This window comes from Balaenoptera borealis, assembly GCF_965194805.1.
Source record: "Balaenoptera borealis genome assembly, chromosome: 2".
NCBI lineage: Eukaryota > Metazoa > Chordata > Mammalia > Artiodactyla > Balaenopteridae > Balaenoptera > Balaenoptera borealis.
Window position 1 is genome coordinate 160,034,743 of NC_138867.1, and position 12,710 is coordinate 160,047,452.

A 12,710-nucleotide genomic window follows, 5' to 3' on the forward strand; every position below is an offset into this window, starting at 1 on the left:
AGTAGTAGATGGTAATGGAAAAGGTCACTGACAGTCATTATCTGAGTCCTTACAATTGTCCTGTGAGCTTGATATTATTAACATATTTCACAGACGAGAAAACCGAGGTTCAGAGCGAGACTGAGCAAGGCTTCTCACTGAAACTGGGTCCTGACCCCTGGTGGCTGAACATATTATAGCACCCACATGTGAAAAGATATTCAAAGAACATTTATTTAAGAATGCTATTAGGACACTATTAACTGCCAGTAGCAGAAACCCAATTAAAAGAGGTTGGGATTGGTGGAGGTAGGGAACTAGCTTATAGAACTGAAGAAATCAAGAGTAGCTTCAAGTTGGATTCAGGAGCTCAAATGTCATCATAAATTTGTCTTTCTCCAGCTTTCAACTCAGTTTCACCCTGTGTTGCCTTCATTTTCAGTTAGAGTCTCCCCATGGTGCCACCAGGAGCTCCAAGCTTACATCTTACCATCTTAGTAGCCCCAATGGAAAATATGCCCCTTTCCTCCCGTTCCAACAGAAAGTTTTAGGCTTAAGTTTCATTGGCTGGATGGGGTCCTGTCTCTACCTCTGTACCCAGACCTGGAGCCAATGCAATGAATAAGGTAAATCTCACCTCACCCACATGGACAAAGAGTAGGGAAGTTTGGATCCCAAAGAAGAATCAAGGTGTTATTACCAAGAGAAGGGGGATTGATGATGGGAAGGTAAAAATAAGATGTTTACCATAAGCACTTACCGAATGGCAGACAACCTATTATGTGCTCTCCTAGAACCCCATTAACATCTCCGAGCCTCAAGTGTCAGAGCTCAGGGCAAAGATGGGCCATAAAGGAGTCCAGGAATATTAAACATACAAGTATCTCTAGACGTGTGTAATGTAATGAAGTCTACACAGTGTGGGAATCCAGCTTAGTGTCTCATCCCAACTTACATTTGGCATGAATGGGAAGCTAAGTAGAGGAGGAAGGTCTCCATACCACTAGACATTATTAAGTTAAATACGCATGGCAAAAAATTTTAATAAGAGGATGGAAATTCCATATGGTAAGGAGGAAAGAGAAGGAGAAAAAACAAAACAAAGCAAAAAAAAAAAAGACCGGAAATTTTAGAAAAGATGGGACAAATGTAGAACACAAAATCATATACAAGAAATTAGTCAAAATATATCAGTAATCACAGGACATATAAATGGAATAACCTGGACCAATTTAAAAAATGGAGATTGTCAGACTTGATTTTTTTTAAACCCAAACAAATATTTTTACAAGAGATAGACTCAAGGAAACAAAAAAGTTGAAAGTATAAGGAAGAGAAAATAAGATATACTAGGCAAATAATAACCAAAAGAAATCTGGGTAGCTATATTAACAGCAGACAAAGTGAACTGTAAGCAAAAAGTATTACTAAAGATAAAGAGGGTCACCATCTTTTGAAAAAAGATTCAATTCACTAGAAGGATAAGAATTCTAAACTTGTATGTACCAAATAAACCAGCTTCAAAAAGTAAAACTGACAAAGTAACATTGACAAAACTACAAAGAGAAATTAATCATTAACATCATAAGCAAACAATATTAAGACTAAAAGGGAGATATTATTATAGATTTTGCAGAGATTAAGAAAGATGATAAGAAGATCGTGGTCGATTTTATGCCCAAAACAAGGGAAAATTCAGATGCAGTGCACGAATTCCTAGCAACAGAACTTGCCAAGACTGACTTGGGAAGAAATAGAAAACCCGAATGGTCCTATAACCATTAAAAAATAAAGAAAGTGAATGAAACACCAGTAGTACTTGGTTTTGCCAAGGAGTTCTACCAAACACTCAAGGAACAGATTGTTTCAGTCCTGCTCAAACTCTTCAGAGGAGAGAAAAAGGGAAACTCTCCTGTTTATTTGATGAGGCCAGTAGAGCGTAGATTCGAAAACAAGTATGAGAAGGGAGGAGATAAAAATGAGAAACAACCCAGATGTCCACCAGCAGGCGAATGGATAAATAAATTGGAGTATCTTCCCATGATGGAATACTTTATGACTGTGAAAATGAACTACAGGTTCACGCATTGACAGAGTTTAATCTCAAAAGTATAATGTTAAACAACAACTAAAAAAAGGAAGCTACAGAAAAGAATCCTAAAACATGGTTCCATTTATATAAAAGTAAAATGCCGGCAGAACAACACAGTATATTATTCAGGAGGACATACATATTTGCTGAAACAAGTCAGGGACTGGTAAATTCTGTTTCTTAACCTGAGAGGTGGTTACACTTGTATTCATTTTAATATTCTTTAATATTTTAAGCCACACATATATGTTTTTTATATAGCCTCTTTGATGTATTTCATTTAAAAATATTTAATGACACAATCTCCATGTAGCAAAAAGATATGTCTGAGTAGAGGAGTTATTTGAGATGTTTATTTTCTTCTTTTTGTTAGTCTCTATGTTCTGAATTTTTTACTATGAACATGTGATACTTCCATAATAATATTATTTTAAATGATTTTACAGCCTTTTAGAAGAAGGGAGGTAATTTCCTAGCCTCGAGCTAGCTTGTCTTTGATAATTTCACTAATCTACGTGAAAGTCACTTTATCACACTTCAGGCTCCATCTGGAATGTTAATCCAAGGGTAGATACCTGCCTACTTGATCAAATATGTACACTGCTGGCGCGGAGAAGAACCGGAGCCTCTGAAGTGCAGGGGTGTGACCTGGAGGTCCAGGTGAGGGCAGGTGTTCTGGGGACGGTGGGGCTGGCCAAACCCACGAGAGAGCTTGGGCCATGCAAGGCCTCCAGCACTGGCTAAGCCAGAACACACCATGCACTGAAGGAAGCTTGGGTGTTGGCTGTGGGTGCTGGCTGTGTCGTTGTTCACAAAGCCTTTACAAAGGCAGGCATCCAAATCTACACCTCCCCTCTGATGGACCCTAAGGGGAAGCATGATGCTTTTCTCTCTCTCCATGTGGAAGGGAGTGAGTTCGATTCCTCTGGCAGCCAGAATACCTTAACAGATGATGGCTAGAGCTGAGGCCAGGCACGAGTTTCATGGGACATCCGGAGGACCCACAGTGAGTCTCAGGGCCAAGCAAGGGCTAGCTTCCAGCCTGAAACTGGACGAAGAAAACTACTGCTCCAGCCTAGGCAGGGAAGCAAGAAACTAGGTGGCATCCATTGCCTTAGACAGAGCTAAAGCCAGATTTTGTCCTGCCCTGGAGCTGCAGAGACCCCAGGCAGAGTGTCTAGGGACACCAAGCAATGCTTAGCTTCTCCTGCATTGGGGCCAAGCGTGAGCCAGGATGGGCCAGGGCTTGCAAGGACACTCCTCAAACCACACTTGCTTGCAAATCCCCTTCCCTGTGCAGCCCATAATCCTCTCCCAACTGCATTATATACACTTAAATCTCTACACCACCTGGCTGTTTTCACTGAAATATATTTATAAGACTTTATATCATCACCATAAATGGAAATGCAGTATCGCTTGTGGAAAACAGAAAGTACTTGTGATCATAGAAACAATGACACAAAACAATGCCACCCAAGTTTGGCCAGATCCCATTGCCTGATTAAAGCTCTGAGCCTGTCCCCACTCCAGGTTATAAAGGGACACCTGCGTGTTGAGTACTAAAAACACAGGCCCTCCACACTGAGGCTTTTTCTCTTGACCTCAGAAGGCTTGAAATAAAAACGATGAAGGAATTCTTACTCACTGAAAGTATCAGAAGGAAAAAGCAGGTCAGCTGTCTACATCTTAGCAGGCAACAGGGCAAAGGAATTTTGTATAACCAGATACAGGGGAAGTCTTCATCCTTCTGAAAATGTATGTCAAATACTTTGTTAAAAACTTTCCTCCCAAGTGTTTGGCTAACTTACCTTCAGTGACCTTCAATCAGCTTGACTCAATGGACACAACTGAGGGCCTACTATGCGCCGGCAGCCACTTAGTAGGGGTTTGAAAGGCAAGCGCCTTGCCTTCAGGGACCACACATTCTAATGGAGAGACAGACGCATTCACAACTGATTTTAATGCAAGGGTGAATAAATCTTTGTGTCTTCTTCTCCCAGCCTTCCCCCAACTCATGCAAAACATGATGTAGGTGTTCAGGCATCATTTTATTCAGACACAGAAATAGCAAACATTCATTGGGCTCCTACCATGAGCCAGGCAATGTGTGGGATACTTTTAAACATATTTTATAACACTTAATCCTTTCAAGAATCGGAAAGGTGGTTATTTTTACCTCCACTTAAGGTTCAGAGAGGTTAAGTAACTTGACCAAGGGTACACAGCATGTTAGAAGCTGATTTGGGGTTTGAAAGCAAGTCTCCTGAATGCTCCCCATTGTGGGTTAAGGGAACAAGTCCCTGTTGCACGTGGGAGGTTCCCCGCCCCATACCACCCCACCCTTCCCAGCTCCCGGCTTAGAAGAAGCAAAGGCCAGAGGCTAGGTCTGGCCCTACTGGCCTTGCTCGGTGGTCACCTCGGCCCTAACCTATGCTTGTGTCTCCCCAGGAAGCCAGCGATGTCCTGCACCCTGTGCTCCAGCAATCTTCTGAGCTGCTGCAAGAGCCTGTGGGCGCTTAGATTCCTCCAGAGACACGTGGGAGGCCCCTTGGAGGAGCAGCCGGGAAAGCCACTGTCTGAGGAGCTGCTAAGGACACTGGCCCAGGAATCGGTGAGGATGCTGCCCTCCGAGGCTGTCTAGACCCAGCCCCAGGACGCTGAAGATCCTGCTTCTGGTCACCAAAATTTGACTCCTGGAGCCACTAAGGACCCAGCAGCCTCCCCAAACCACCGAGGACACACCCTAGCCTCAGTCTGGGGACTCCCAGGGCACATGGTGGGTGCTGGGGTCCTCTGGCCTCGGATGGAGCAGACTGCTCTGTGCTCAGACTCCCCTGGGTCTGGGTCTGCTGAATCCCATGGGTTCAGAGCTCACGTTGGTGCTGGCCCTGAGTCACGGGCAGAGACGGTGGGACTTTCGGGGATGCGCACACGGGCGCGTACACGGAGGTGTATGTGCAGACACACGCCTGCCCTCTGAGCACGGCAGAGGGTTGTTGCCATGAAGCATTGGCCTCTCACTCCCTCGTGGGTTCTGCGGGATGAAGGGAGGGAAGGGAAGGGAAAGGAAGGACGTTAGCCTTTAATGAACACCTACTGTGTGCCGAGTACACATGAGCTCATGCCGCATGAGCTCACGTCATCCTCGTTACATGTGGCAGGGATGGTTGACCTGTCTTTACAGGAATGGAGACTGAGGCTCAGAGAAGTAAGGGGCCACTCAACTAGAAAGTGTGCCTGGCACATAGGAGGCACTTGAGAATAGTTGTTAAAGGAAGGAAGGAACAAACAGACGAATAGACAAATGAGAGGATGGGTAGAAGCTCTTGACACAACACTACACTGCCTCTCAGGAGAGGCCACGATATTTCCTTGACTCAGCCGACCCTCCTGCTAGCGAGGCTTAGACCCGGAGCCTGGGGGGTCCCTTCATGCTGCAGTTCTGACCCTCTCTGGTGCTTTCCATCAACAAGGAGTGGCATGGAGCAGACTTGCTGGGGAAAGTGTGCGGGGCCACAGGGAGGAACAGGGAGAGGTGGGGTGGTGAGGACATGACAGGCGGGGGTGGGGAAGTTGGCCCCGCTGCACTCTCTGCTGGATGCGGGACTGTGGGCGTGGCGGCGGACACCTTGGAGCAGCTCTTTACTCCTCTGCCCCAGGGGCTACGCTCCCCTTTCCTATTTTCAGGGTTGTTGAAGAGGCCCAAGGAGGTGGAGCCCCAGAGAGATAAGGGTGTTCCTGGGCTCTCCTCGCTGACCGCTGCCCCTCCCTGAGCCCACTCTTCCCTTGGTTCCAAGAACCCCTGTTGTGGTCCCCCTCCCCATCCACCCATGCCTTTTCAGTCCCTCTTTCAGCCCACCATTCTCTCCCCAGCCACCACATGTGCTGTTCCCCAAGGCTCAGTCCTGAGTCTTCTCCTCTCACTGCGATTTCTCGCCCTCTGTGGCCTCGTCTCCACCCTCTGAAGGTACTAGGAGACTTATCTCTAAGGAGATTACTCACACATGTGTACCTGGAGCCCAGGCTCCTTCTGGGAGCCTTTGACCGGCTTTCAACCTCACCCTGAGCATGTCCACAGCTGCACCTTGACCATCTCCCTCCGCCTGCTCCTCTCCCAGGGTCCCCCTTCTCGGACAGAAGCCCTGCCATTGGCTTCAAAGGTCAATCTTGGCATCAACTTTCTCCTGGCTCCGCATGGTCCATCCTCTTGTATCCTAGCTCCCACTTGTATCCACCGTTTACCTGGTTCTCTCCACCTGCCTTGTCATCACTCAGTCCCACTGCCATCCCCTCCAACAGGACAATTGAAACAGCTTCCCGTATTCCCCACTGGCCTACCCCCAGCCCACCCTCCACCCCACGGCCACACTGGGCTGTGCAAAATGCAAACCCATACAGAAAACCATCTTTCCCACAGCCCTCAGGCCCCGCGTGGTGGGCTCTGACATGCCTTCCAGCCTCCTCTTGCCCCACACTCCCTTCCATCTCTTCATCCCAACCCTACCGGCCTTCTCCTTTGGGTTTATTTATCTCACTACTCCTTCCAGCTACCAGGCCACACACAGAGCTGCTTCCATGACTTGAAAAGCTCCTCTTGCCCTTTCAGCCATAGGATCTCAGCCAAAACGTCACTTCTTGAGGGAGTCTTTTTTGACCCTCCCTATTGGGTCAGTCCTCCCACCCATACCCCCAGAACTGTCCTTGGAAGCCATGGGCATGGTTGTCATTTACAGTCATCTGTGTGGTTCCCTGACCCCTGTCCGTCTCCCCTACTCAGGAGGTCATGAGTCTTGCCTGTTTCTGTTGACCATTTTATGTCTAGCCCTTAGAAGACTGTTTGGCCTATATAGTAGGAGCTTTAAGCAGTTTATCTGCCAATACACCTGAAGGCACAATTTGCCCCAGTGCAGTGGCCCCCAGAGATGCTCAGTCTCTTGGCTGGATTCCTTCTGGAAACCCCAGAATCCCCTTCTTGGAAATTTCCCCAAGAGTCTGAGACAGGTGAATCTCTAAGTCATGGCCAAGTAGATAGAGCATAAGACTGGTCTGGCTGATCACAGACTCAGCTGGTCAGGGCTGAGGTCAAGGTGCTCACATGCCACTTGCCACTGCAGGTCTGTCTCTAGCTGCCCCTGCCCTCCTGGGGGCCTCCTGGAGCCCCTGCTGGCTGCAGAAGTGAGGCATATGCTCCCTAGAGGAGAACCATCTGTGGTGGGCCCCCAAATCCATGTTTTGTGTTACCATCATGTTCCAATAAAGCTATCAAAACAGATGCTGCCTTGCGGTTTTATTTTTTAACTTCCTGGTGAGGAAATACTTCCCAAACTTCATCATATGGTGTGTCTTGATTTAGAAAAAGAATTATCATAAAATGTTGGGGTAAAGGCCAACTGGGAAATTGCCTTAAAAGGTGAAAGAGTTTTCAGGTAATTAGGTCTCATCTTGAAATGCCCTGTTAGAAATGAGGGACGGGCTGATCATAAACATCAGATCTTCTTCCTGCTCACCTAGTGAGCCAGGTACATGGTAGGCACTCAGTGTTTGTGGAATGGAATATTTCAGAAATTGTCCGATGCAGAGATGCTTTTGGTAGGTGGGAGAAAAAGACATCTTTAAAATGGAAAACTTGTCAATCGGGGAAGTCTTCCACAGTCACGAGTAGGTGGGTGAAGTGTAAGTAAAAAACCAGGTCAAGGAAAAAATTCGTCGATTCTGTGCAAGGAATGATTCCCAAAGGCACCCATGAAAGGGTTTGGAAAATGGAGGGAGTTGACCAGTGTCAAGGTCACCATTTGATAACGGCAGTGTCGGCGGTGAGCAGTGTCCCCTGGGGTGGAAGGAGGAGGCTGTAGGAGGCTGTGAAATCTTGAACTTTGGGCCTTGCAGAAGGAGGCACCAAGACACACCTTGATGAATTTCCATAGGAGGCAGAGAAGAGATCATGAGTCATCACAATCAAAGCTTACAGGAGCTGATCTGCCAGAAATGGATTTTGATATATTTCAGGGCAGAGAAGACAAAGCATATTAAGAGGTCCTTGGGGAAGATGAAAGTAGTAGACCGATGGAGTCATTAGATGATGTCAAGCAGTTCTATGTAGGTGGTATAAAAAGGATGGGGACGTGTCCCCTGAATGATCACTGTGCGTGCAGTGAATATCGGGGCACCCAGCCAGGGCTGGAAGCCTGGGAACCACAATTTCCAGAATCCTGTTCCAACAGGTTCATCTTCCAGCAGTGGGAAGCAGAGGAGAAGCAAAACCATTGTTGCCAAGTAGGCCAAGGGGGGAGGGACATGAGGAGGGGAAGTAGGCCCAGGTGGGTACAAGGGGCTACCGCAGGAGTCTTGGAGTAGAGAAGTTCTAGAGGGAGCTGCACTAGGGAATGTTGTCTCATCCTGTGAGTAATGGGAAGACTTTGAAAGGCCGTCATCAAGAGGGGACTAAAATGATGAGGTCTGTACTATAAAAAGATCTTTCAGAGTCCAGTCTGGGGAAATCCACTGAGGGGGCAGCAGGTAGAGGCGGAGTGAGTGCAGGCAGCTCCATTGCAGGGGTGGGTTGACAGCTGCATCTTATTAGGATCTACTCCAGACCCTACAGCAGACTTCAGGCTACAGGCTGGGAACCCAAAGGAATCAGACCCTCCATGCCCTCCAGAGAGACAGGCATTACCAGGGAATGAGAGAAGGAATGGGACATGGGGACCAGTGCTGGGGTCGCTCGGGGGGGAAAGTGTGGGAGGTGTGTGTGTGTGTGCGTGTGTGTGTGGAGTGTGGAAGGATGTGGACCAAAGCAGCGTGAACTTCTAAGAGGAAACATTCCTGGTGCACATCGGGCTGTGTTTAAACGCAGGGTAGAAGTGTGGCAGGTGGTGGGAATGCTCGGAGCCAGGATGGAGGGAATCCACTTGGCATCTCATCTCAGCTAAGCCACTGACAGTCAACGCTTGGCTGATCAGACGCCATCTGGAGCTTTGGGGGAGAGTTTATCGTCTTCACTGTCCATTTTAGGGGGCTCTTTCCAGGTCACTCAAGCAAGGAATGACAGCCTAGGACACACTTCGCCCACCTCAATTCCCAAATCCCACCAGAATTCCAAGCATTCCAGTGATAATTCAGGAGCCCTCAATGGCCACCAACAGCCCACAGGATGACTGGGAAAAGGCTCCCTTCGCCTTGCCAGCAGCCCTACGGGGCTCATAATTTTGTGATTTTGGAGGCCATTGCGCCATGACCCCAACCTCCCCATTCAGGGTCACGCAGAACAACGTGTTTCTCACAGCCTGAGATGCCACCGTGTGAGTCAGAGCACCGGCCTGGCTGGACCTCGGCCCTCACCCCCTGGGGCTTTGCGAAGGCTCTCATGTGCCCGGTGGGCCGGGCAGCATTCCCAAGGAAACAGAGCCCCAGAGGCTGTGCTATTCCCGGATAAACCTGCCCTTCACTTTCAACTGACAATTACCAGCCCTTTCACGCATCTAGACGTTACGTCAGCCCCTCCACAGGCACTGGTCCAGTTTTTCCACTGGGCACAGGCAGAGGTTAAAATCCCCACCGCCTGGGGCCTGAACAGGGACAGGGCCCACCCCAAGTTAGAAATCCAAGTGACGTGGTTTCCAGCCCAGACCTACTTGTCTCCAAAGTCCAGACATTTTTTTAATCATTCATATTATGAAATTAATTTGTAAGGATTAAGCAATAATCAGACACAGCCTCTTTTCAAAATTGTGACACTACAGAGAAAGCCAGAGTTCCCTGGACCACCCCTGCCCATCCTTTTCCTCTAGTGATTTCCAAGGCAACCACTGCTAACAGGTTTGCTGTATGGTGTTTGGTTCAGTTTTGCTTGGTTTTCAACATAAAAGTTATACTGCACCTCAGGAACTGAACTCAGTAATCTGTCTTCAAGGGTCAACCATATTAGCACATAAAGGGCTCCTTCCTTATTTTGTCCCATGGTATCGGTACCCACAGTTCATTTAGCTGTTTCCCCTAGCCATGGACATCTGAATTGCTTCTAATTTCTAGCTATTTAAATAATAATATGCTTTTCCATTATAGGTTATTACAAGATATTGAATATAGCTCCCTGTGCTATACAATAGATCCTTGTTGTTTATCGATTTTATATATGGTAGTTTGTATCTGTTAATCCCAAACTCCTAATTTTTCCCTTGCCTGACCCTTTCCCATTTGGTAACCCATAAATTTGTTTTCTATGTCTGTGAATGGTGTTTCTGTTTTGTAAATAAGTTCATTTGAATCACTTTGCTGTACACCTGAAGCTAACACAACATTGTAAATCAACTATACTTCAATTTAAAAAATAATAATATGCTGACCATCTGAAACAATGTTTCCTTGTGCACACCTGCAAGTGGGTTCTGTTGTTATTGGGGGTGGTGCGTGTGTGTGTCCGTCTGTCTGTGCACGTGTGTTTAGCATACCTACAAGTGTAACTGTGGATATGGAACATATGTGTTGCTGAATGGCCCTCCAGAGAGGCACAGCTCGTTCAAGCTCCCACCAATAACACTAGGCGGGGCCTGGCTCCCCAAAGCCCCACCATCCACTTGTGCCTTTTCTACCATGCCCTCTGGCTTCTTTCATCTCTGAGAAATTAGAATATTCCTCCTAGAGATGCCCTACCTCCAGTCAGTGCAGGCAGGTCATTTAGGTAGAAGAAATTTTCAGAGACCCCCTTGGGTTCGCCCCAGGTTTCCCATGAGCTCTGCCAAGCCTTGCCTTCCTCCTTGGGGTCTCTTTAGCGGAGGGCAGCCTTGCCGAAGCCACACCACTGGAGAGAGGTTGTATCAGTTCACAAGAGCCACGGTAGTGCTGCGTAACAAACATCCACAAACACTCTCAGCATATGACAGTAACATTTATATAACTCATGAAGCTGTAGGCTGGCTAACAAGGATGGGCTCTGCTGGGGTTGTTCATCTTTGCTCCATAAGTCTCTCTTCTTCTCTTGGGACCAGCAGGCCGACCCAGGCATGTTCTTCTCACAAAAATAGCAGGGACACAAGAGAGCAAGCCCGAGAACACAAGTGCATTTCAGACTCCTGAGCATCTTGCCTGCAAACATACCATTAACCAAAGTAAGTCTCATGGGCAAGTCAAGGACGGAGTGAGTATATCTACCCCTCCCACGGAATTGAGGTGGAGTGAGGGATGAATGTTACTGGATGACCATCTAATGCACTACAGTGGCAGAGCCTGGGTGGGAACTGAAGTCTGCCTGACTCCAAATCTCGACATCCTCAGGATGGAGGAGACCTGGGTCTCTCAGGTGATTGGAAATTCCCTGGAGCTCCCTAAATCTCCTACTCCTCAATATTACATTTGCTTCCAGCCTCCTACATACCTTATGCTCGTTCTTTACCCTGGCCTACAGCAAGATCTTTAAGACTCAAATCTGGGCCTTGGTATTGCCTGGCTGAAAACCCTTCAGTGCTCCACCACCACCATTTCTACTGCTCCCTCAAATTATCATCACTTGAGCAGGGCATTCAGGGCCACACCATGGTCTGGCTCTGCCTAGTGGTCCAGGCTCATCTCGTACCTCTCACCCTATGCTCCACCCTCCCCATCCAGCCCAAGGCCCTAGCCTCTTGCACAGTCTCACTCTATGACTATGTCCCCTGCAGAGTTCCCTTCCCAACCTGAAGAATTTCCCTTAGCCATACTTCAAATTTCAGCTTCGGCATCACCTCCATTTCAAAACTATCCCTGCGCCTTCTTAGAATAGCTTATCACTTTCTTCCTGGTGCACGCCTCTGTCACAGGACACATCTCACTCATCCCAGGGGTTCCCAGACTCGGATGCCCAGTGGGGCCACCTAAGTTCACTGGTGTAAGACAACAGAAAAGGGCACCCTGGTGGTTTTTGACCAACATTCCTGCAGTTGGTCTATGCCCCTGCCATACTAATTATATATATTCTGAGTAACACCCCAGCTGAAAGGGGCTGCAGCACCTCCGTGCACAGTGATGTTACTTTTTGGGGATGTGGGGCCTGATTCTATTTTATAAGAGAAGCCATAAATCTGGATTTCTATTAGTAATTTTCAATGAATTAATATTTGTAAAGATCTCAGAAAAGTGCTGGGCACATAATAAATATCGCAGAAGTATTAGAATAAATGAATGAATAGATAGATTGATAGATAATAGAAAGATAGATAAATAAGATAGAGAGACAGATAGATGATAGATAGATAAATAAATAGATAGATAGGCATATCTATCTTTGAAATAGATCTTAGAGAGATCTTTGAAAAGATAGCAAAAATTTTTAAAAACACTGTACAGGCAAAACCAAGACTTTTCACAGGCCACATTTGACCAGAAGGCCCAGTACTTGGCCTCAGATACAGGAGAAGTGCCCTGTTTCTCTGCAGGAAACCTTGGAGGAAAGAGCAGGGATATGGCATGTAGCTTCCCACTCAGAGCAGACATCACTGAGGATGTCCCCATCACCCACACTCCCAGCCCTTCCTGCTTCCCTTCTCCCTCTGGGTGAGGTGGTGAGGGTGGGGAGAGAGCAGAGGAGAAAAATCATGGAGAGAACGTGAATTGCTTCTGTCTTGAAAAACGTTTCTCTGCAGTGCTTGAGAGATCCAAAGAGCCT

The 12,710-nt window shown here is 47.3% G+C and overlaps 1 protein-coding gene and 1 long non-coding RNA gene across 5 annotated transcripts in view; both read left to right on the forward strand.

Moving 5' to 3' along the window:
* HRH2 (histamine receptor H2) overlaps positions 1-9,479 on the forward strand; it is a 56,506-nt gene extending 47,027 nt beyond the window's left edge. For all 4 annotated transcript variants that reach the window (XM_082380907.1, XM_082380906.1, XM_082380909.1 and 1 more), the window contains one exon: positions 4,523-9,479. In XM_082380907.1, coding sequence (XP_082237033.1) covers positions 4,523-4,715 — 193 coding nt within the window. In that variant the 3' untranslated portion in view covers positions 4,716-9,479. The remainder of the gene's footprint in view (positions 1-4,522) is intronic.
* Positions 1-12,710, forward strand: part of LOC309623785 — a 519,468-nt gene that overhangs the window by 311,795 nt on the left and 194,963 nt on the right. The gene's annotated exons all lie outside the window — the stretch shown is intronic.